The sequence below is a fragment of the Zeugodacus cucurbitae genome, chromosome 5 (genome assembly GCF_028554725.1).
Source record: "Zeugodacus cucurbitae isolate PBARC_wt_2022May chromosome 5, idZeuCucr1.2, whole genome shotgun sequence".
NCBI lineage: Eukaryota > Metazoa > Arthropoda > Insecta > Diptera > Tephritidae > Zeugodacus > Zeugodacus cucurbitae.
In genome coordinates this window covers 60308905-60332759 of record NC_071670.1, presented here as the reverse complement: position 1 = coordinate 60332759, position 23855 = coordinate 60308905, and the positions used below count along the sequence as shown (strand labels likewise).

The window sequence follows — 23855 nt, the reverse complement described above, 5'->3', positions numbered from 1 at the left end:
ACCGAGCGGTATAAGACATTCCCCAAATAGTTTTGAGAAATATTGCCGAGTTGACAGACCTTGCGTGGAAAAAAACAGGTCCGTACCTGTTACGTAGAACCAATTGTATTTGAAACGCTTTGCTAACACCCGAATTAAATCTCCGATCCCGGACATCGCGAAAATTGCGTAGGGACACTTGGGCCAGAGCCAGTAAATTTAATCAGAAACGAAGTATTTAAGAAGACACTGGAATGAACCAAAGAAGACACTGGAATACTTATATATTTAAATCCAGCACTTCCAATTATCTAAGAATTAATTCAATGAAGAATGCAACTTTACCGTTTCTAGCGTCGAAGTCCATAAACTTTCTCAAGCTCTAAATTATAGTTATTTCCGACAAAACTGACTCGTTCCATTCTAAGCTAATTTCGTATTCAGTCTTTGTTAGGTCTAACCAACTGGCTATAGGTCCAACTTGAGCTCGAAATACACGAACATGAGTCTGAAATACATTTTACAGTCCTTGCCTTTTCGTGTTAAGTACCCTTGTCTTCATATTTTATTATTAAATTTTCCACAATGTTACACGAACACGAAACACGAATTTGTCTTTCATGAGTTATTATCTATCATTCTAAAAAAAATTATAATCGAAATTTATCATTAATTAAAAATATTTTTTTATATAAATTTTTTTTTTTATAATCCGAATTAAAAATCCTGCACCTATATAATGAAGTTATCAAAGACACGAACCATCATTAATAACCAACTGCTGCATTGAATTCATATTTATAAAGTAAACATAAATATGTTTATTTATATATATTTATACAGTTAAATGAATTAATTAAATAAACTATATTTATTTATTTTTAATTAATAAATATCCAAAAAAGTTTAAACAACATTGCCTCAAAAATATCTCAATAAACCCACAAAATACTAAGCATGCCTGGTGGCAACACTGCCAACAGCTGATTGGCTGTCTGATTATTGCTTTTGTTTTGTTGTATCACTGCGTATTGGCGTTTCTCCATTATAAAGAAGAAAAAAAGAAAATTATATTAATTTACTGACACATTGTTTGCAGAAAATTTCGTGTTTAATAAATAATATACAAATACACTAAAATGTTTTGAAACATTGCTGAAACGGCCGATGGAGCGCACACAACGGTTTAGACGAATTGGAGGCACAAACGTGTATAGTCAACTTTGACACGCTATGTCAGAGCAACTTCACCAGCTAACGTGCCAGCAGTGAACTTTACACAGCAACAAGAAGAGAGCAAAGGACAATGTGGCCACGATTTCTTGGCCGACGTATACTTTATATAACCATCACATTACTTGCCCTAATATTTTTACTAACGAATTTACTTAAGGTGAGTATTCTCTTTCATATTTGTATATACGCTCATAAGACCTGCCTCAACTTTCTCAACTTTCTACACACACCAACAGTTTGGCGGTCTACGCGCACTGCATGCGGACAATGTGCTTACCGTACAACGCACACGTCCACTCATCTGGCGTACGCTACAGGAACACCTACTGCCCGAAGAGTCACAGAATCGCACCAACGATCCAGACATACACTGCCGCAATTCGGTGCAAGGACGCGATTTGCTGGTCGATGATCGCGGTTTTCTCTGCCACCGCGAACATCTCTTGTCGCCCAGCAATTGCTGTGACATCGAAGTGCCCGAAACACAATATTACACATGCGATACATGCAATGCAACAACAAATTGCTGTGATATATACGAATATTGTGTCTCCTGCTGCCTGCATCCATCGAAACGTACACTGCTGGAGTTAGTGTTGCGCACAATTACCGGTCGCCAGGCAGCTGTTTATGCGCGTGTCGAGGATCATTTCGAATTGTGTTTGGTTAAGTGTCGCACGAATTCACACTCTGTGGCGCATGAAAACAAATATCGCGAGGGCTTGCCTAAATACTGTTATGGACAGACGGAAGCGCATGAATCACAACGCGAAGTATCGGGTGGTGTGGCACGTTGATTGTGCCACAGTATTTAATAGCGAAAAGTGGTAGTGGTAGTGAAAAAGGGTTTGATTTAAAAGTGTTTAGTGCATTAACGACTGAAGTCTATTAAGTTGCCTAGAATTATAGACACAGCCAAGTTGGCTTTATGTGAGGTTATAAGGCAAAACTAAAACACATTTTAAGCAACTTTTCAGTTAATTTCTGCCAATGCTTTATATGAAATGCTAAAATTTTATGTATGAATGAATGAAAGCCTGTAGTATATTTGTGTTGTAGTGTTGGTATGCATGAAAAATACATAAAAATCATGGTAAAACTAACAAGATAATAGTAATACAAAAATTGTTCGCGTGTGTAGCGTTCTTAAGACAAAAAATAATAATCAACGAGAATTACCATGACAAGTGACATTTAAGTATTAATATAGCATGTAATCATAACTTAAATTAATAATTTTAACTACTAGGTATATAGGTTTAAGTGCGTTAGATTTATTAACCTTACAAATAATACTCTCAAACTTTTGTTTAGCAAAAGTTAAAACAAAAAAACATATAATATTATTAATCACATTAATAAATATAGAATTTAACTTTTTACACCATTTTTTGGCGACTTTTTTATTGAAAGTACTGGATAGTTGGACTGTAGTTTAGTTCAAGTTTTGCTTTGCATAAAAAGTAGCTGATCAAGGCAAAGTGGAGGCAGATCAAGCACGGATATTAAAGTAATATTAACTAAAATAGTTAAAGTGTTATCGTATGCTGCTACAAAAACAACAATAAAACTTTTTAAAAACAAAAATATGATAAAAAGTTAATAAGGATTTTGAGTGTAAAATTTTGATGATCAAAATGATTAGTGAATAATATTACGAAATTCCTTTTATAACCATTTAAGCTTGTTAGTGTTTTTAATAAACACTACAACACTGTTGAGCGCAAAGACGAAAATCGGATATTTGTTAAAGTCAAAATTTAATTTAAAAATAATATTTTTTCAATTTATACTACCCGTTGGAGATTGATATACACATACATATATTTCTGAACGTTTTTTACAACCCAGCAATATGAAGTGCTCACATCCTCAGACTTACGACTGCCCGACGTGCGAGGAAGATTCATCGGCAAATTCCAATTACAACATACATTTACTCTCACTGGATGAGATTGTGCAAATCATGCAGAAAGTTGTGAATGAAGTCGTCCACACTGCCATACAATGGATATTGAATGATGTCACCGGTGAATATTTCTATCCGGATCCGAAAATTTTCCCCGACATCAAAGATGATTTCCCCGACTATCTTAGCTTTGATGCTGGGTATAAGGAGAAATGTATTGAATGGGTGAATATACAGGATTTTTCGGTGAACGAAATATTTCAGCAAGTACGCGATTATATACATTTGTGGAATTTATCGGCCTGCACGAAATTTACGCTTGCCGTCAATGATAAAGCCACTATTATACCACGTAAAGGTTCAAGATATTATCTGGATGCGACTTTTTCGAAGCCGACACCGGCTTGCCCAAATCCATTGGCTGTTGCTAATGTACATTTCACCGCTGTTGTACCGGCATACCTACCCAAACACTATCCCGTCATGGTAATGTATCGTTTCGAGGGTTATAGTAGGCAGTACCACACACACGGGCGTCATGAGGTGCGCAGTAAGGATTTTCAAAGATTTTTCATCGATTCGATATTACAAAGAAAATTGTCATTCTATTCGAAAATCTTTGAATGCCGTCATCCACATGTGAAATTGCGAAAACATCCTTTTATGGTTGAAGAACCGGAGGAAGAAGCGGAGACGCAAGGCGCTGACAGTGATAAATCGGATGATTTCTTTGAAGACGTATCGCGTAAGGAGCAACATGATGTGTTAAGTTTGATTAGCACGCTTTTGAAAAAATAAGCGATGCATGTTAGAAAACCAAAATTTAGACAATAAAACTCTTTTTTTAATTTTAACTCACAAATTTCGGAAATTTGTTTAAAAAAACATATTTTAAACATTACTAAAATTTGTATTAAATTTAATAATATTTGTAAATATTTAATATAGGACGTTATGGATTTATTGAACTCTGGCCAAGTTGATGAATCTGTTCTAGAAGGCCTTCATTGGATTCATAAAGCTTCTGATAACAGATAGGTTAGGTTGAGTTGGAAATTTGAGCCGCAATAACCAAAAAAATTCAACGAGGTTTGACCACCGGAAATGAAAAGAACATTTACAGCGACACAAAATGTGTTTAATAGAGTCATGCAGAACAATTCTTATATAAATATAATAAAAACAAGTCTGTCAAGTAATAATTAACCATTTAAAAAATTTATTTTCCGAGTTTTAAGAGGCTTCTGTACTTTACATGCGCACAAATTTCACAATTTTCTTAGTAGTTTTACGCAGCAACACCTTTCCCAGTGGCTGACCGAAGCCCTCGTACTGCTGATAAACGTGTAAGCCACGCACAACGGTGGCATGTACTACGCCGCGTAGACGTTGGTCCATATACGGTGTAGCCTAGGTAGCAAAAATTCAAAATACAAATCCATAAACTCAAATCTCGACATTCTCAGATACCTTATTGGTGGAGAACAGCATATCCGCTGACACGCTAAATTCCTCTTCTGGATCCCATATACAAAAGTCGGCATCATAACCCTCCTCAATTTTGCTTTTGAAACTCGAAAGACCGCAGAGCACAGCGGGGTTTTGACACATCAGACGATATATGTGCTCCATACCAAGCCCTTGCGTCTGACAGTGCGTCCAAACTACTGAGAGCCCCAATTGTAAAGAGGAAACGCCGGGCCAAGCATTCAAAAAGTTTCCACGTGCGCGACCGTAATTCAAACACTTCACGCCCGGTGTCGCTGGCGAATGGTTTGAAGCAATAATGTCCACACAACCGTTCTTCAAAGCGTCCCACAGCGCTGGTTGATTCGATTTGCTGCGTATTGGTGGCTGCGCTTTGAACTCAGTGTGACAATCCTCGATTTGCTCGGCGCACAGTGTTAGATAGTGTGGACACGTTTCGACGGTTAGGTTGGCGCCTGCGCGTTTACATTGCGCCACGATGGGTAGCACATCGGCGGAACTCACATTCATGATGTGCATATGTTTACTAGAATTTCGAGGCGTGTATGAGAGTTTGCTGTGATTTTTACATTTCCGACATACCCCTTATATGCTGTGGCCAATTGACTGATCAATTGCACGGCATTGACCTCCATTTCGGCAGGACGTGTGCGCGAGAAAGACTCATATTTTTTGGGCTCTTCCTCATCAGGTGCGATGTGAGTCTTCAATGGCAGTTCAGCGTTGAACTAGAAATTTGGAAACTTATTATTTTTTAGTCACTTATCACCCCAAGCGCTTCCGGTTTTCTTACAGCCACAACGGTTCCATCCTCCAGCTTTTCAATCACCTCCTCTAGCTCTTTTCGATTTATGGCCGGAAAAGCATCACCAACTGGCGCGGGGGTAGGTGATAGAGTACATTGTAGGCCTATAACACCGGCGCCTAGTAGCGGTTCGGCTTCCTTGGCATTCTCAGGCACTAGGCCACCCCAAAAACCGACATCTACGTAGATTTTTCCACGCGCCACACCTGATTTTGTCTTTAACGCCGCGACGCTAGTTGTTGGCGGTATAGTGTTACTAGAAAAGTGAGTACATTTTTGAAAAAATCTTTTAGGATTTGAGTTCCACAATCCTCCTATTACTAAATTATAAATATTCTCTACATACGTCGGTCGATCGATAATCGTTGTGAAACCGCCTGCCGCTGCTGCTTTGGTTGCCGTCACAAATCCCTCCCAATCCTTACGCCCCGGTTCGCTGACGTTTACATTCGCGTCTATCAGACCCGGCATGAGTACTTTGTCGCCAAAGTCATAGACCTAAGACAAATCAAAACAAATAGAGAGCAGCCGTATTAAGCATTTCAACCGCCTGTTAATAGCCGGCAAAACAATACAATTTCACTCTTCGTTCTCTCGCTCTCTCTCTCTCTCTGTTTGAACTCACCGCTTCCGATTCCGTATTGTAGACATAAGTATTCACCTCTTGCGCAGTGCGCAAGATCTTACGTATTATGCCCTCTGTGTCGACGATAATGCCACCGTTCAAGAAGCCCTGCTCGGTGCCAAGGAAAATACGTTTGCTGAGGAAAAGCAAATCCATTTCACAATTGAAGAATGCACAAATTGGTTGTTTTATATTGTTTAGTTATTAAAATCGCTATGTTTCTTCGAGTTCTTTTGAGTTAATAGCTCCTTAGTTGTATACGAAAATATAAAATTCACTTTCTTCTTTGTGCTATATTTAGAAAGATCTGTTGAATTATGTACTTCCACGCACGTTCACCGAAAAACACTGAATAATCACTGATCACTGAGTAAGAAAGACCATTTCACTTTACTTATGGAAAGCTCCGAAGCTTTCTTTTTGGTGAAATTCGTAAAGCGCTTACGCGAGGTGAATTTTGAATGTTTTTTGAACGGAATTTAAAAATTGGGTGTAAAATCTTAATATAAACGGGTAAAGGGCTACATTTTACTCGATCTTAGTAACTATTTGAGCTATGAAGATCTAAAGATTCAATTTTCTAATGTTCAATGCGCCCATAAGTATGCAATATATAATTATACTACATAATTATGTTCCCATATAATCAAGATACATCATTATCAAGCAGAAATACATATGAATATAGAAAGAGAGTTCAGCTAGCAGAAGATTTAGGAAATAAATATATATTTAAAGATGGATAATTCTAAAAAAATTACATAAACAATTTTTTTGTTTGAACTTGATAAAAATAATCAAACAAAAATTGTGAATACATTTTTTACAATATTACTTTTGTATTTTCTGATCCACTCGTATTTCACTTGGAAATAGCAGACAGAAAGCAACAATTCAACAAAAAATAAATTTACATATTTTCGGGCAGACAAGACTACGACAAAGCGCATGTTTTTAGTGAAATATATATTGTAAATAACGACAAAAAATCCTTAGCAACACAAAATTATTAGCAAGCAACACCCAGCGCATGTTGGTTCAATAACATGAGGTGTAAACAACGACACATACGTGCATATGTGTATGTAGGTTAACAGCTGAAAAGCCTGTGTTGAAGCATTTAAATAGGACATTTAGCGTAACATTCGCGTTCCTTAATTGTTTTGATTGCAACGTATTCCACATCGATAAGGATATATAATAGCAAATAAATCAAAGCCAAACAACCGTTAAATATAGCATAATATACGTGAATCAGCAAGCATTTGAAATAGAATAGAATTACCTAAATGTATGGCAGGTAAGTTTTTGTTGTTGAGCATAGAAAACACAAATAGTTGAGTAGCATAAGTTTGTGGCATATCTAGCTAACATACGCTGAGCGAAAAATCACTTATTAATTTTTATACACACTTATATAATAAATACGTTCTTATTGTGAAAAAAATGTTTAAAAAATATAAATTGAAAAAAACTCCACGCAGAGCGGGCAATGCGGTGCCACACGAACGTATGCGCATAAGTTTCTGCACCGATTTGGACAAATCTGTTTTGGTGAATAATTTCGAGAAACGCGGTTGGACACAAGTCAGTCCGGATGATGATTGGAATTTCTATTGGGCGAGCGTGCAAACGTGTCGGAATATTTTTAGCGTCGATAGCGGCTATCGCATGCACGACAATCAGTGAGTTATATGTACATACGTTATAATATAATAATATAATTGAATAATAGAAAATTAATAAAAATAAATAATAAATTACTTACAGAATGATTAATCATTTTCCCAATCATTATGAGTTGTCGCGCAAGGATTTGTTGGTGAAAAATATTAAGCGCTATCGCAAGGATCTGGAGCGTGAAGGTAATCCGTTGGCGGAGCGTTCTGAGCCCACAGCTGCCGGTGCGCCGCGTTATGTGTATTTGGATTTTGTGCCCATCACATTTGTATTGCCGGCGGGTAATTAGCCACTATTTATATTATATACGATTTTTGGCTATACATTGAAATCACTTTTTTATTTATTTTGGATTTTTTAAATTTATTTTACACTAATTTTGCTATTTTATTTATAATTTACACCTTTTACACTTTTTGCCCGATTACTTACTTTTCTTTTATCATATTCAACATATGATTTTTCTTATTTAATACCCAACAGACCTTAGAATACTTTTAAAACTTTAATTTTACACTTAACTTTCTATATTGCATTTTTTTTACATATTTTACTTTATTTTACATTTTCTCATTTTAACTTTATTTTCATATTTTTTTCATATTTAACTTAAAATATTTTATTATACATTATTTAATTTAGCTACATATGTGATTTTTATTTAAATTTTTTCTATTTTATTTATAAATTAATTATTTAAAGATTATTACACTATTTTTCTTTTATCACATTTAACTCATATTTTGTTTATTATATCGAACACGCCTTTCAACACTTTTAAACCTTAATTTTTATAAATTAACTTTTTATATCGACCTTTTTATACACATTTTACTTTATTTTACCTTTACCCATTTTAGCTTTATTTTTTCCGCACTTATTTTTACACTTGGTGGGCTTTTTTTCAAATAAAAAGATATTTATTTACACTTTGACAAGCTTTTAGCTCATTTAGCACATTTTCCACACACTTTTTTATCACATGCTTCATGTTTTATTTTTTTTAACTCACTTGTATTACTCTTTATATTTTCAAATTTATTTTTATGCCAAGTAGAGCTTTTTTTAAATAACACATTTTACTTATTATTATGCTCTTTTGGCTTACTTTTTTTGAAACACTTTCAATTATAATTAAATGTTTTCGTTTTGCTTTTACTTTGCTGCTTTGGCTCGAGCTTTTCTTATATTCACATTAGAATTTATTATTATTTTCGCACTTAATTTTGCAATTTTTGGGCTTTTGGAGTACCATTCCCATGCTTTATTATTATTTTAACTGATTTATCTCTTCATTACTTTCACAAGACTTGTTAATTCACTTTAGCTTGACTACTTCATACTGGCAGCACCTCATTTTATTTAGAGTTACATTCACTATATCTTTTAGATTACAACATGTTCGTTGAGGAGTATCGCAAGAATCCGCAAAGCACTTGGATCATGAAGCCGTGCGGCAAATCACAAGGCGCAGGCATTTTTCTCATTAATAAACTGTCGAAATTGAAGCGCTGGTCACGCGAAGCAAAGGGACCTTTCCATCAGCAGTTATCTAAAGAGAGTTATGTTATTTCCAAGTAAATGCCAAACACTTTCAATTTATGCTCACCTCAAAAACATTAACCATTTATCTTCATTGTTTACAAACACAAGATACATTGACAATCCGCTGCTGATTGGTGGCAAGAAATTCGATTTGCGCCTCTACGTGCTGGTCACCTCATTTCGCCCACTAAAAGCATATCTATTCAAGCAGGGCTTTTGCCGTTTCTGCACAGTCAAATATGACACAAGCGTTACCGAGTTGGACAACATGTATGTGCATCTGACGAATGTGAGCGTGCAAAAGCATGGTGTAAGTAGGAAGTCTACAGTCAAATATACAACTTAACCGCACTTTTCTAATTTCCTTTTCCACACACAATTTATTACATTTCCTTATCCACCTGCAGGGTGAATACAACAATTTGCACGGCGGCAAGTGGTCTGTGCAGAATTTAGCGCTCTATTTGGAGGGCACACGCGGCAAGGAGGTGACCGATCGCCTCTTTGGTTCAATTGCTTGGCTAATTGTGCATTCGCTGCGCGCTGTGGCGCCGGTGATGGCCAGCGATCGCCATTGCTTTGAGTGCTACGGCTACGATATAATAATCGACAACAACCTCAAACCCTGGCTGGTGGAAGTGAACGCATCACCATCGCTTACCTCAACAACAGTCACTGATCGCATACTAAAATACAAACTAATCGATAATATATTGTCTGTAGTGTTACCGCCCGACGGTGTACCCGAGTAAGTGCACGAAATTTTGTTAATTACACGATTTTTTCACTTTTAACGCGGAGCACGAAATGACGCCACAATTTTTGCAAAATTCCAACGGTAAAATGAAAAATGAAATGGCGAGCTGTCAAAGTAGCGGATGTTATGTGTGTGCGTGTGTAAACAGATGATCTTAGCAAGGTTGCCAACCGCAAGTGTTGACATGAAGGTTGAGTACTTGACTTGAATAAGTAGTGGAAACGGATAAAGTTAATGCAGTGCTAATGTTTGAATTTAAATTTGAATGCATTTTTAACTTTTATTTTTTCTTTTAAATTATATTTATTGAGTTAAATTTTTTTTGAAAATAATATTTCTTTTGTTGTAAACCTCTTTTTATCAGCGTGCGTTGGAACAAAATACCCAGCGCAGATGCTTTGGGCAATTTCGATTTACTGCTGGATGAGGAGCTGGCAGCACAGGAAGAACAAGCACAAACTGCACAACCGAGCACGAAAAGTAGAGGCGCTGGCGGTGGCGGCAATCGTTGGAAGTGATAAGGCAGTATAGTTTTGTAATCGCTAAATATATTTTTTAAGTTTTTTTTTTTTGTAAAGATATGTTTTATATTTGCTTAATATAAAAGGAAAATAAAATTGATAAGTGAAGAATAAATAAAAGTTATCGATAACTTACGTGTTTTACAAACTGAAATGTCAAAGTGAAAATGCACAAAGAGATTTTTATGTTTTTTCGAGATTTTTTTTATTTATAAATTTTTTTAAATACTTTGCTAAAAAGCAGTTTAAATTCGTTTTAAAAATATTTCTTGATTTTTTTTGTATTGCATAAAGTTCAAAATCCATAGTAAAGCTTAATTTTATTTAATCTCAATGTTGATTGGTCTCAAATGGCAGTCGAAGCCCAGGCAGCTGGAACTATTTTTGCCAGTTCTAGCTTCTTTACTTCAGCGGATTTGTTTTAAGTAATTTTAGCAATATTTAACGCTGTACAACAACAAAAACAAATTTAGTATACACTGTTCCCAAGGCATTCAGTTGATATAAGCGGCATAAACCCGGAGTTTTTATGTATGCAGCGGCTGTTGCCGGGTGAGGATTCTCTAAAAACATTTGCAGTATATTTTATGTCGCTAAAACAACAACAACAACGTTTGTAAAACATAGTTTATTGTTTTTTGTTGTGTTCGACGCGGAGAATTACCTTCACTTCTCTTATTTGTAAAGCGCTATATTTTGTATGTAAAATATGTTCCTTTTGCTTTTGCTGAAATTGAAGCATATATTTAATATTATCAAAAAATCGCATGCAATTACATAGTATTAGTTACAAACACATAAACAAAACATTTATTTTTTCTCTTTATTAATTTTGACATAATTTTATTGTATCGTTTTTTATTTTTAATTACTGGTAATTAACTTACAATACAAATTACAATATTAACTTACAAAGCTAACCGATTCATACTGAGCAATATTAATCACTTAGTACTAATTAAGATTAAGTACAAGTATATATGTAAGTATCTCGATAAAACTAATATTTTTAGAAGCTACTATTAAAACTAAAGTTAACACAAATTAAACATATATATTTATAAACAAAGACAATGAAAAGTTGTGTAATGAGAAAAATTATAAAAAAATAATGGAAAAAAATAATATAATAATAAAACATAAACAATAATAATATAAATAAAATAAAACAGAAACACGCAGAAAATACAAAATTTAGTATTTTTACAAATAATTGTAACCACGTTTAACCAAAAATTAAATAAATTTAAATGAAATAATGTAATTTAATGTTTTTAAACATATATATAGACATACAAATTAACAGTTAATGTATGCGCTTATATTATGAATGTTTTAAATAACTATTGCGCTTATTTTCAAAAATTAAATTATAAATATTAAAATTATTATTTACAAAATGTTAACACACATACTAATGAAATGGTTAAATGTTCAATAATTACATTTATAAGTGTAAATGAATAATGTGTGCGATTAGTTGGTGTGCTGCAGAAATGCCGTGGCGCTAAATGTGTGACTTAATTGTGTTAATGATGGCTTAATGTTGTCAGGACGACTGGGAATTTGGTAGAAAAATTATTTTATTTATTCTGTGTGAAAAATTATGCAGTGCTGTTAGTTGTTAAACATAATTTTTTTTTTTACAAAAACAAATTTTTATATATACAAACATAGATGCGGTAGACATAATTTCATAATTAAATACAATAGTTAATCTTATATTTTTTTATTTATTCGTTTTTAATGCAAATTTATATTTACATTGGATTTTTTGCTACAAAATTTTATTTATCGCGGTTTTCTCATATATTTTTTTTTCGTAATTACTAAACTCTGCTGCATATAATTTTATAATAATTTTTTTAAATCGTTTTTGTTTCATATTTCTTCGGTTTTGCTTTTGAATTGCACAAAAATATTGAAAAAATTATTATTTTTTAATAAATGAAGAGAATAATACACTGTAAGTAACTTCATATGACAAAATTAAACATTTTAAGTACAAAAATAGTTTTGCAATTGCCTTTTAGTAATAATGTCATACTTTTTTTCGTATAGAAATATATTTTATTTTTTTTTTTTAATTTTAAAAATTAAAGCAAAAATAATATTTAAGTTTTCTTTATAAACACAGGTGGCTACCCTGTAGCGTATTTGATTTTACTTCCACTGTGGAAGGCGAAATAACGGACGAGTAGAAATTTTATTGTTATTTTTGTGGATTTTCAGACGTGTTTTACGGAAAAATGTTACAATTTTAATATTTGAAAATAATTTTTATTTTTATAATACGCATAATTCCTTTGTGGATAAACTTTTAGTACTAAAGACTATGCACCAAAATATAATTCGGTTATTTCGTTATTTCTACTATTTTAGTGTATTTCAGCGTACATAAATAGTATGAAAAGTAGTGTGAAAAATCAAAGAATTCAAATTCTGCCAAACTTAATTTCTTCAGCGGGGCAGCAAGTAAGTAGGTGTTGAAGCTAGCATAAATTTATAATAATAAAGCTTGACAATTCAATACATATGTATAAACTAGCTACAAAAGCGGCTTTTAATATGCAATATAATATATATAGCTATGCAATATAATTTATATACATTGGTATGTATATTTTAAAACATATATACGCGTATATGCTAAATATTTACTTATATTTGACATATGAAATGAAAAATTAACGAAATTTAAATTTTTGTAATTTATACATCACTCATATGCACTTTAGTTAAATTTTTTTGCATTTTGAGTTTATATGATACATTTTTGAAAACTCAAATTGAACAAAGCTAATTGCAAGATTGCTTTTCAAAAATAAATTATAGCATTATAACATAAAATAACATTATATGCTCACTAAAACTGCCGTTAATGCTAATTAAGCACAAGAAAAGAAATTTTTGATGAAAATCAGTATACACTCAAAATTTATAATTAGTTGTTGTTTTTGTTATTTCAATAATTATAAATTAAACAAAAATACAATAATTCTTGCTTACTGTGTTTACATATAAACATTTTCTTCTTTGCTACTACTTCCATATCCTACATTTTGGTGTTTCTACAATATATTTTAAACAAAAAAGGTAAAATATAATTATGCAGCATATTTTTTAAAGAAAATTACTTCAATTAATGCAATACAAATGAAAAACTACGCACTTTTGCTTTAATATAAATTTTATTTTACTACTTAGCACGCCCCTAACCTCATTCTAAGCAGTTGGCTCAGTTGGCTTAAATCTACTTTGTATTATTTATACATATAGATGTATGGATTTTTTCGTTTTCGTTATTTGCTGTAATGCATTTACAATATATTCGATTTATTTTACAACTACAATGCAAACAACTGTTGCTGCATAGAATTAGTTTTAAATTAAAAAACAATACTGTTCGAGTTGCAAACTATGCAGATGCTGCAACGGAATGTATGTTAGTGTGTGTGTGTGTAATGTTAAAAACTATATATATTTATATATATTGTAAATTTACGCGATTTTGTTTTTATATATATAGATAGATTTTAATTTTAATCACTTAAAATTATTAATGTTTACAAATTCCACATTTTGTAATTGTATGCCAGCACTTGTTTATTGTTTTATTGTTGTTGTTTGTTTGTTTTTTTTTTCTTATTGCAGTCTCATGATTTAAGGATTTCGTACCAATTCCTGTGTGCCACCACATTTAAACATAATTTATTTACAGATTTTTTTCATTTTCGCTCAGCCAATTTTTTTTTTGTTAGACAAACGCTTTCGTATTGCTGTTGACTTAGAAAACCACCGCCGACGGCGACATGACTTAACACTCCGTGGCGAGATAGAATATCTCCACCACATCCGAGTCAATATCTTCGTAGTCATTGTCGCCAACAGCGCTGCTGCCATCATCATGCTTGCTACCACCAACAACAACATCGCGCGCCAGCTCTCCTCCACCGATCGCGCGGTTTGCTTGCACTTCGCTACGCCTTGGGCGCAGCACCGGCACCTATAGTCACACCTTCGACGCGTGCGGCTGCGCGCCACCGCTAACGACGGCGCTCGCGAATTGCGGCTGTTGCTTTTGTACCGTTTGGTATGTGGGTTGTGTGGCAATGGCCGCTGAGCTCTGATCGCGTATGGTCACGTGTGTGACGAAGGGACCGCGACTGCGCGCGCTGCTGTTTAGTGAGGCGGGCGAGTAGCCATTCATGGCGGCCAACTTCCAGTGCGGTTGCGCTTGTGGTGGGCCGACAGTTTGCTGTTGCGCTTGCTGTTGCTGTTGTTGTTGCTGATGATGATTGCTGTTATTGTGTTGCTGCTGCTGCACGCCATTCACCGTTATCGGCGAATGGTGTCCATTCTGCTTGAGACTGCCACTGCGCAGCTGTTGATGTTGCGCCGCCACCGCCGCGGGGCTCACATTGTGCTGCACCGTCTCGTATTCATAGTATGTGGATGTGGGTCGCAGCAGGCTGCTCTTGTCGGCAGCGCTGCCGCTGTTGTTGCTCAGCATGGCGGCGTGATGATGCTGCAAGTTGATGTCCTGCGAGCGCGCACTGCGTTGCGAATGGTAATGCTGATGTCGGCGACTGCACACAAACACCCAGTTTGGAAATGTACAGCGGCAAAGCGTAGGGCATGGATGAAGCGGAGCGGATGTGAGTATATGCAAGAGAGAACGTTTACAGAAGGGAAAAATGGCATGAGTAATGCTGTGAATGTGGTGTGATAAATTATATATATTTATATATCTATAATATGTACAAATGTATGTATAGTAAGGCAAGAAAAAAGAAGCAGCTATGAAAATGTATGAAAAAATAAAGCAAAGCAATGATAAAGGTAAAGAAAAGCGTGTGGAGCGAAAAGTGTGGACGCATGCATAATTTAAAATGTATCAGTACGTACATATGTATGTGTGTGTGTGTAATAATAAAATTAAAAAAATATATAATCAAAATTTTGCTGCTGCGGACATTAGAATGCAAGTAACCAATCAAGCGTAGTTAAATAAATACAAAAAGGGAAAATATAATTTTTGTAAGAATATAAAAAACACTACCACTAAGTTACAAAAGTAAATACAATATTGGCAATTAAATATATTTAATCACAAAATTGTATAAAATTTGTATTATAACTAAATTAAAAATAATATAAAACTATTAAATTTCTAAGAAAAAAATTTCTAGTAGATTTTTTGTATATGTTACATACATACAGCCTGGTTTTAAATATTTAATACTATGACTAAGTATATTGTGTCATTATGAAGGCCAAAGGGTCAAATTTCATCGACTATAACAAGTGTACAACAAAATCAAAGACATTACTGAGTTCTTCTCTAAACTAACAACAGTTTTTGCTTCTACAAGACTATAATAGGACAGCCAGATGGGAAATTTTATACAGAGTGGACCAAAGGGAGGTTCATGTTAGCTTCAGCCACTGCATTAAGAGTTTCTACAGAGCCTTATAGTTCCAGGTTACCAATTGTTTATTGTTTTAAACAGCTATTGCCCTTTGAACAATATGAGAAAACAATTTGGGCGAAGGTTAAATATAAACTACTGTACTAGAACTAGCCACTGTGCTGCGAGACTAATTTCATGACAAATGCCACCTCTTTGCATGCCCCCTAAACCCTACTCATCTAACACCTCTTTCCCCCCTTTGGTCCGACCCTATCGAAACAGCTCGTATCCTGGGCGTCCCGTTAGATGATTTCGATGACAATTAGTCTATTAATGTTATTCGTGAGTAGAGGAAGAACATTTCTCGAATCTGGAAAAAGGCAGTTGTCGAACAAAATCGGTTCGGTGGTCTAGATAATCGAGAATAAAATATGGTGTATGCCATTATTATGAACTTTTAGAATAAATTGAGAAGCATACTTTCGGCCTACCTTGTGGTCGAGGCATATATCACAACCAGAACTCTTAAAAGTCATTTTGACACAGAAAATAATTACACTCTACGGCAAAATCGACTTTTTTTGGTATTGGACTAAAATTTGAGATTGAGTCATAAGTAAAAAAAGTGTTTTCTCCGATTCTAACTAACTTCTAAGTTCGAAAAAAGACTTATTAAAAAATAATATTATTAATTACATGGTATAGTTAGAAAAAAAATCCACAATATGAATATAATCTACTATGAGGGGTCCAGTATTTTTCGATATATAAAATTTTTATTTTTTTCGAAGATCTAACTTTGACGCTTCACAGAATCTTTGTTATAAGCTTGACCGAAGAGTTGTACAATGTTATTTATAACACAACAACATGAGGGTTAGATCACAGAAATGATCGGACTTTGTGTGCTATAATATAGTTTGATATGAAAATTGACGACACAGACGTCTTGCGTCTTTGAACAATGAGAGTTCTATATGTTGTATTTGTTGTAGTAGCTATTTTGATCTGTTTAATGGCAATACATGATGTTCCAAGGCTTCTAAAGTATTGGAAACTAGTGGCTTCAAAGTAGTTGGAGTTTTCGTTTGATTCAAAGATGGTGTACATTTCTAGATTCTCCGAATTTAGAGGTCTCGGAGGTTTGACAATGCGGTGTGCTACCGTAACTGGTACTGCATTTAACTATGCATATGAATTATGAATTTACCAAATTGATCAAATCTGGTGCATTGAAACTTCAACAGCCTTACTTTCATGTTTAATTCCATAATATGTGCTAATTATCTTAAAATTTTATAAATATTGATGCTTAACGAGTTCAACATTTAAAATTTTACTATCTAAAAAACAAATTTAGGTTATGTCCAACAAAATTATTTGAAATAATTTTTAGGTTATGTCTTACAAAACCATTATAATAAACAGAATATTGGCTAACGAAGTAATAAATTAACTTATTGGACAACTGAAAACTCTACAATATGCATCGGAATTATTACAATAATACAAGTACAAAAAATAATAATAATTGAAAATAATAAAATAAATACTTATACAATAAGAATTGAAACTAAAGCTAAAACTAATCTATTGTCAGAGAAAAAAAAAATGAAAAAAGCTAAAATTGCAATTACTTCAATTCAAAGCAAATCCAATCTTCCGATTTCAAACGCACATAACTAGGGGTAAAGCTGCAATAGGAACCAAATAAGCGAGAACCGAGAACCGAAAAAAAACGTTGTTAAGTTAATAGGTGATAAGTGGCGTGTGTGGTTTTAAGAAGTGTTGCAGCAACTACCGCACATATATACAGCTACAAAGTGCATACATACATACACACACACAACAGGTGAGTATGTATGCAACAGCAAGTGTATGTGTGTATGTGTGCGTGTTGTGTTGTGTTCTGTTCAGTTAGTAGTTACCTTTCCGCCTCGACTTTAATGCGCTGCCTGATAACTTGTTGCCGCATGCATTCTAATGTCGACTCCGATAAAACATCTGTACTATTTTGATTTTGATTTAGTTTAGTTGCGTTGTTGTTTTCGCTTTCGCTGCTTAGTTTCGTGCATAAATAGTGCAATAATTTTTGTGTGTGGGTGTGTGGGTTTTGTTGGATTTTTTTTTTTAATTTTTGATTATTTTTTCATATTCGTGTTATGCAATATTATAACGGTTTATTTTCATAAATAATTTCAAAAATAAAAAAATAAAATAAAAATAATAAACGGAAAATAGTAGTGATATTGGTGGTTGTTTGGTAATGGGAAGAGAAAAAGAGAAAATGTAAGAGACATTAAAGAGAGTGAAAATGTAAATGTGTATGTGTGTGTGTGTGTAAAATGCGTGATTTTCGCTAAATGTTGAAGCGACTTTCATTTCAAAGATTTTCGAAAAAATAATTTTTTCATGAAAGCGCAACTTCCAAGTAGCAAAATGGACGCTTATATAATTTTATATATATATAAATAACGGTATGCAGAAATGCTTGTTTGTATGTATGTGAGTGTATGTGTTTTTCAATTAATGTCTGAGTAATAAACAATTTATACAAAATTTTCAGCGAAGCAAACGCGCGCTCACCTCATCTGTTGCTGATGCAGTTCATCGTAGTTGGCATAGTGCTGATAGCGATGATTGAAAATATCGTTGTGGTGTATACCATTCGAGTTCGCTGACACATTAGCCACACCACCATTATTGGCGCCACTACCACCACCGCCAGTGTTGTTGGCAGGCGGTAAGGGCGGCGGCGGTTGATAGGCTGGCGGCACCAACTTCGTATTCCGATCGAGTGCAGCTAAGGCAGCTGCAGGCAACTGATTATTTGGCAGTGTCGCTGGTGGACGCTCAGCCAATGCAGCTGCTTGCGCATCTAACGGTACAACGCCATCTTTGCGATTCTTGCCGAAGCGAAACATGTGTCCAATGCCGCGCAAGATGCTCGGCTTCTTGGCGCGCGATTTATGCTTGCCATCGTTGAGTGAACTCTGGAATGGACCGTTGCGATGCGCAAAGCCGCCATCCTGATCGGTGCCCTCCTCGAGCAGCCAATGCTTGCGTGGCTCTGTGGTGAGAGAGAGAGAGTAAATAACATAAAATAAACAAAAAAATTAATAAATCTTAGTAAAACTCACTGCCCGCTTCGGGATCCGCCACTACGGCGGCACGCAAGCTATCCTCACGTCCGCGTCCCCGTGGCGCACGCAGCGCTGTTGGCCCGCGCGGCTCATCCGACATTTGTATCTCTTGCACCATCGTCTGTAGCGACTCCAAAGATGAGGATTTCTTCAAACCCAGAGAGGGACCTAAATCTCCGACTTGATCGCGCGCCTCCGCTTGCAGCTGTTGCGCCTCTACGCCAGAAGCGGTCTTCGTGTGCTTATAGCCGGGTATTTGCGCATTCGCATTGGCAATACGCGCCGTCAGCGACTCCATGGAGCCACCGTATATGGCAGACTTGGTCAGTTGTATGCGCCGTTCGCGTTCACGTTCCTCGCGCAACTTCTTATTGCGCTGATAGGTGCCCGTTTCGCGTGCATCCAAGGCGGCATGATGTTTCTCTGACATGGAACGACGACCGAGCGCGTCGCGTGAGAAATGCTCAACGCCTGAGTTGTTCGTTTCGAGACTCAACTGCGACGAGTATGTGGCGTCGAAGCCCGGTGGCGCTGTGTTTGTATTTGAGCCACCATTGCTGCTCTGTGTGCACACTGAATCGTTGGGATGGTGGGGCAGTGTGCTGTGGAAAGGGAAATTATTAAAATATTTTTAAATAAATTTTGGAAAAATAATTATAAAAAAATTTGGTACAGGTTTCAAAAACTTATGAAGAAACTTTATGAGTTTTCGGTCCATAGAAGACTACTCACGGTGACATTGGCTCTGGATCGTCTTCAATTAAAACCGTGTTGTTGTTGACATGGCCGTTCATCATCTTTTGCTGATGCAAGGCAGGCGACCACGTTTCATTTGTTGCCATGTAGTAGCTCTCATTGCGCAAGCCATGTACGCCAGCGCTGCCGGGAGGACCGCCAACACCACCTGCAACCCCACCGCCAGCGTTCAAATGATCGCGTGAGGGTCGACGCGCTTGTTGTGATGAATTCGATGAGCAAACTCCACCGGTTAGACGATCTAATACGGGATTGCTCCATCTGAAAGGCATTAATACAAGAGATCAGTAGTACAAAGAAAGTAATTTGTTTCCATTCACATCCTAACCTGTTCATTTCATTTGTTGCACTGCCACCAGCACCGCTGCGTGCTTCCTTCTTCTCCGGACTCAGATAGATCACTGTGGCGCCCGAATTATCGCTCGCATTCGAGCTGCTATTGGTCTGCTCGAGTATGTCACCCGAACTGGCGGAGCGTGCGATCTTGCGTGCCACCGATAGCGTAATCATGCCCGGATGCTTACCGGGATTGTTGACCATGGCACGACGCAATGTCTCCATTGCCTCCGCATTATTTTGACCCAACAGTGAGACACCATTGACACTCAAGAGCTGATCATTCATGCGTAGACGTCCATCTCGTGAGGCGGCGCCACCATGTATGACATTCTTTACGAATATACCCAAATCACCGTCGTGTTTCATTGAGTTGTTGCTGCTGTTGGAATTCGAACTGGTCTTGCCTTTGACGCTGACACCGAGTCCAGCCTTCTCTGTGTCATGCACCGGTATGTGTAGCGTGAGTACTTCACGTGAACGCCAAGCGATGCCGGCCTGTAGGGAATCCTGCATTGTTTGAAGAGAATTAGAATTAGTAAACATTTCTTAGACGCTTCAAAGTTATACTCACGCTTGAAGCTGCCGACTCGCTGCCCGCATCTATGAAGTGTTGAGATTCGTTCAACTGATACTGCGCTTGTTGTTGGTGCTGTTCGAAGAGCGAGCGTGCGCTGTTGGACTTCGTAACGCCGTTCGGCAGCTTATCCTGCTGCTGCTGCTTTTGTAAGGAGGAGGGTAACACTGGCGCTGGCGGTTTTGGTGGTGTATTCATGACGTCGCGCTCCTTTTCCTCGTAGTTCTGGAAATTAAATAAAATTCAATTAATAATTTAGGCTTTCGATTCTTCTATCTTTCCAACGAATTTTTCTCTCTTTTCTACTAACTCAAATAATCACCTCTCTCTCACGCATACTTACAATTTCCCGTTCATCCTGGTCGGCCAACTCCTGTTGTCGCGACACCACTAAACGCACGGTTGCACCGGGTTGCGTGGCACGCAAAATGGAAACCACATCTGTTTGGGTTTTACCAGTCATCGGCACACCGTCCACTTCGAGCAGACGATCACCCGGTTTCAAGCGACCATCCTCGATAGCGGCGCCACGCGGCAGTATGTTTTTAATATAAATCGGACAATGACCACCAGCTGGATTATCGCGTGTGGTCACGGAAAATCCGAGACCGTTTGGACCCTTCTTCAGCACTATTTCGATCTTGCGACCGAGTTTGCGCGTATTCGCGACCTGCAGAGAGGTGCCGACCGGCGCAGTGTGTGGCTTGCGCGTGGGCGACACGGTCGCCACCTTTGTTTCTACCGTTGAGGCCATCTTCTCTTCCGCCTCAATCATTTCGGCAACTTTGGAGTCGCGACGACGCGATTTGCTGACGCTACGTTGATTAGCGTTACTGCCGTTGCCATTGCCACCGCTGGCGCGCAGCACGCGCACACGCAGTTCGGACGCTTCGAGCGAGCGTCTCAGATAGTCCTGCACTTTGCCTTCAGTTAGACCGATCAGTTTGGTGCCATTGATTTCGAGTATACGATCGCCGCGACGCAAGCGTCCACGTTCGGCACGACTACCCGGTTCCACGTGTTGCACCAACAAACCACCGCCGTGTTCGTTATCCGGTATGGCTGTGAGGCCCAGCGGACTGCCGTACTCATTGATGATGAGCAACATTTCGCCATCTTTTTCGCGTATCGACTCGTAGGCCTGTCCAAGCGGCTCTTTACGCTTACTTTCGCGCGGCAGTGACTTCGTGGTGTACATTTGCCCCTGCGACGTATACTGATGTGGCGACTGTTGTTGCGCGTGCTGCTGCTGATGCTGTAACTTCTCGGCGGCCTCCATCCACTTGTAACCCGTACCATCGCCCAAAAACTGCATGGACAAGCGACCGGAACGTGCGAACGGTTGTTGCGTCGGCGCAGCTGTCGCATGCTGTTGTCCATCGTCTTCCTCCTCCCACTGTGGCGTTAAATAACTGCTCTTATCGAGTAGCACACGATCTGGTGAATCACCACCGCAATGTGGCGCTGCAGCTGACCAGCGTTTATTGCCACCCTCCGCCTTCAGCGAGGCGAGCAAATTCGGATCACTGCTGCGACGCACTTGCAAACCCAAACCGTTCATGGGGCAGGCAGTAGTGCTGGTGACTTCAATGTGCGGCGTCGAAGCATCGCTGCGTTGCGCATTTGTGGGCGCATCTGTGTTGGTCGGATCGCGAAAGATATCCGGCGAACCGGTGCCCACTGAAGAGCTGCCCGAGGCACCATCGCCTCCACCCTGCGGCACTCCCGGATCCGGGCCGGAGTCATCGAAGCTGGCAAGTATTTGTTCGCGATCATCGGCGACATCACCGACACAATCGTCCGGGTCGAGTATGCCCGACTGTGTTTGTAGATGGTGTACGGCAACCCAAGAATCAGGTTCCTGCAAATGAAAGTGGCGGAACGGAAAGAAAACGTATATTAGAAAAGAGTAATATGTGTTGGTAATAAAATATGTAATTAAGCAGTAATCAATATGCTATGTTTTTGTATCCTTTCGCGTGGTACGTGACTTGGTAAGTTAATTAGGCGTAGTCTTATAGAGTCTTTGTAGCATAAGGCAATCATTGAAATGCCTATGCCTTTGTCTGTTTCGTATCGCAAAAGTTGTTGTCCATAATAATTGTGCTGAGCATGTGACTTCCGTTGCGTAGAAGGGCCAAAGTGTTAATAAAGAATTCTGACTTTTTCATTATCTATGGGCAGGCAAGTAGTTAATTCAAGTTCGTTTAAGCAATTATTTGAAAGTATGCGACGAAAATGTGGTTATATTTATGACAGAGGTCACTGACTTTTTTGGTGGATTCTATTTTTGTATTGGAAAACAATTTTCATATTGGAAAAGGTCGTTTCTAGCGGTTATATAGTAGAATATATATAAAATTTTGTTCGAAACTTTCACAAAATGTCAGCTTTGGGCAACTATAAAGACTACAACGTAGTATTATAACCTAAAAACCAAAATTTAACGTTGTTTTTTAGAATCTGGAATTCTCAACGAAAAACAGTGAAAGTTAAATAAAATATTATAGTAACTATTCCTAGTTGATAGTAGAGGAATTTATGTTATCACAATTTTTTTTAGATGAGGCTATGTTGGGATTCTTTCTTCCTCTTCTTCAGTTAATAAATAAACAAATTTCGAGATGCTTTCACTGGAGCAGTGGGAATCTTTCAAATGATGGATTAGTTACCCTATCGCAGGGTTGGTTTGAGAGTAGACTCACTGGCTCTCTTTGGCTCACAACATGTCTCAACATGTCAAAAATATTTTTCATTTTTTTTTTTCATTCATAATCCCCCAAAACTGCAATTACCTATGCGAAATATGCAATAGCAGCGCACATTTGATACTTTTTTGTGACTCATGCGAGTCCATATAGAGACAAGACAAAAATTTATTCTTCATGGCTGCCTCATGTGGGTGTACCGAATGCAGCAAAATAAAAGCAAAGCAAGTGTGAAAAAAGTAAAAAAAATGTTTCTATAAAACAATAAAAAACACAACAACAATAGTGATATAAATAAATAAATAGAAAAATTTGACAGCTTGTTTGCCCAAAATGTGTTGCATTCATTGTTTATATGGTTATATGATTGCTCATA

The 23855-nt window shown here is 37.0% G+C and overlaps 5 protein-coding genes across 13 annotated transcripts in view; 3 read left to right on the top strand and 2 right to left on the bottom strand.

The window, feature by feature from the left end:
- Nucleotides 1-983: 983 nt before the first annotated feature.
- On the top strand, nt 984-2112 carry LOC105209928 (SREBP regulating gene protein). Its single transcript, XM_011180594.3, has 2 exons — nt 984-1372; nt 1452-2112. Exons 1-2 carry the CDS (start codon nt 1286-1288, stop codon nt 2010-2012), a joined length of 648 nt encoding a protein of 215 aa, XP_011178896.1. The 5' UTR covers nt 984-1285; the 3' UTR covers nt 2013-2112.
- Nucleotides 2113-2907: 795 nt separating this feature from the next.
- LOC114803697 (uncharacterized) lies at nt 2908-3986 on the top strand. The gene has a single exon (XM_029038868.2). It carries the CDS (start codon nt 3071-3073, stop codon nt 3920-3922), a length of 852 nt encoding a protein of 283 aa, XP_028894701.1. The 5' UTR covers nt 2908-3070; the 3' UTR covers nt 3923-3986.
- A 334-nt stretch (nt 3987-4320) lies between these two features.
- On the bottom strand, nt 4321-6513 carry LOC105209929 (allantoinase). The gene is made up of 6 exons (XM_011180595.3): nt 6043-6513; nt 5764-5915; nt 5406-5673; nt 5195-5340; nt 4595-5138; nt 4321-4534 (listed from the first exon to the last, which is right to left on the bottom strand). The coding sequence occupies exons 1-6, from the start codon at nt 6196-6198 to the stop codon at nt 4376-4378; spliced, it is 1425 nt and encodes a 474-aa protein (XP_011178897.1). The 5' UTR covers nt 6199-6513; the 3' UTR covers nt 4321-4375.
- Nucleotides 6514-6895: 382 nt separating this feature from the next.
- On the top strand, nt 6896-10667 carry LOC105209930 (polyglutamylase complex subunit TTLL1). 2 transcript variants are annotated; one of them, XM_011180597.3, is made up of 7 exons: nt 6896-7342; nt 7527-7727; nt 7813-8003; nt 9113-9299; nt 9376-9577; nt 9675-10015; nt 10389-10666. In XM_011180597.3, exons 1-7 carry the CDS (start codon nt 7332-7334, stop codon nt 10540-10542), a joined length of 1287 nt encoding a protein of 428 aa, XP_011178899.1. In that variant the 5' UTR covers nt 6896-7331; the 3' UTR covers nt 10543-10666. The 2 variants fall into 2 exon arrangements, with proteins under 2 accessions (XP_011178899.1, XP_011178898.1); XM_011180596.3 differs by lacking the exon at nt 6896-7342 and having other exon boundaries at nt 7376-7727; nt 10389-10667.
- Nucleotides 10668-10847: 180 nt separating this feature from the next.
- The window catches only part of LOC105209931 (partitioning defective 3 homolog), a 128786-nt gene continuing 115778 nt past the window's right edge, over nt 10848-23855 (bottom strand). For 4 of the 8 annotated variants that reach the window (XM_029038886.2, XM_029038888.2, XM_054232457.1 and 1 more), the window contains 8 exons: nt 21115-22632; nt 20769-20996; nt 20187-20704; nt 19835-20119; nt 19100-19704; nt 18546-19029; nt 17888-18016; nt 13169-15134 (listed from right to left, as the gene is read on the bottom strand). In XM_029038886.2, coding sequence (XP_028894719.2) covers nt 14558-15134; nt 17888-18016; nt 18546-19029; nt 19100-19704; nt 19835-20119; nt 20187-20704; nt 20769-20996; nt 21115-22632 — 4344 coding nt within the window. In that variant the 3' untranslated portion in view covers nt 13169-14557. Of the gene's footprint in view, nt 11273-13168; nt 15135-17596; nt 17654-17887; nt 18017-18545; nt 19030-19099; nt 19705-19834; nt 20120-20186; nt 20705-20768; nt 20997-21114; nt 22633-23855 lie in introns of those variants that run through there. The other 4 variants (XM_054232462.1, XM_054232460.1, XM_054232461.1 and 1 more) reach the window with 4 other exon arrangements.

What these genes read in the sequence shown, in the direction of transcription:
- LOC105209928 (XM_011180594.3), top strand. Translation starts at nt 1,286, where the DNA reads ATGTGGCCACGATTTCTTGGCCGACGTATACTTTATATAACCATCACA. An exon ending in TACTAACGAATTTACTTAAG is followed by an intron (nt 1,373 to 1,451) that starts GTGAGTATTCTC and finishes ACACACCAACAG; the next exon opens with TTTGGCGGTCTACGCGCACT.
- LOC114803697 (XM_029038868.2), top strand. Translation starts at nt 3,071, where the DNA reads ATGAAGTGCTCACATCCTCAGACTTACGACTGCCCGACGTGCGAGGAA.
- LOC105209929 (XM_011180595.3), bottom strand. Translation starts at nt 6,198, where the DNA reads ATGGATTTGCTTTTCCTCAGCAAACGTATTTTCCTTGGCACCGAGCAG. An exon ending in ACAATACGGAATCGGAAGCG is followed by an intron (nt 5,916 to 6,042) that starts GTGAGTTCAAAC and finishes GATTTGTCTTAG; the next exon opens with GTCTATGACTTTGGCGACAA. An exon ending in TGCTGTTCTCCACCAATAAG is followed by an intron (nt 4,535 to 4,594) that starts GTATCTGAGAAT and finishes TTTGCTACCTAG; the next exon opens with GCTACACCGTATATGGACCA.
- LOC105209930 (XM_011180596.3), top strand. Translation starts at nt 7,489, where the DNA reads ATGTTTAAAAAATATAAATTGAAAAAAACTCCACGCAGAGCGGGCAAT. An exon ending in TGAGCGTGCAAAAGCATGGT is followed by an intron (nt 9,578 to 9,674) that starts GTAAGTAGGAAG and finishes ATCCACCTGCAG; the next exon opens with GGTGAATACAACAATTTGCA. An exon ending in CCGCCCGACGGTGTACCCGA is followed by an intron (nt 10,016 to 10,388) that starts GTAAGTGCACGA and finishes TCTTTTTATCAG; the next exon opens with CGTGCGTTGGAACAAAATAC.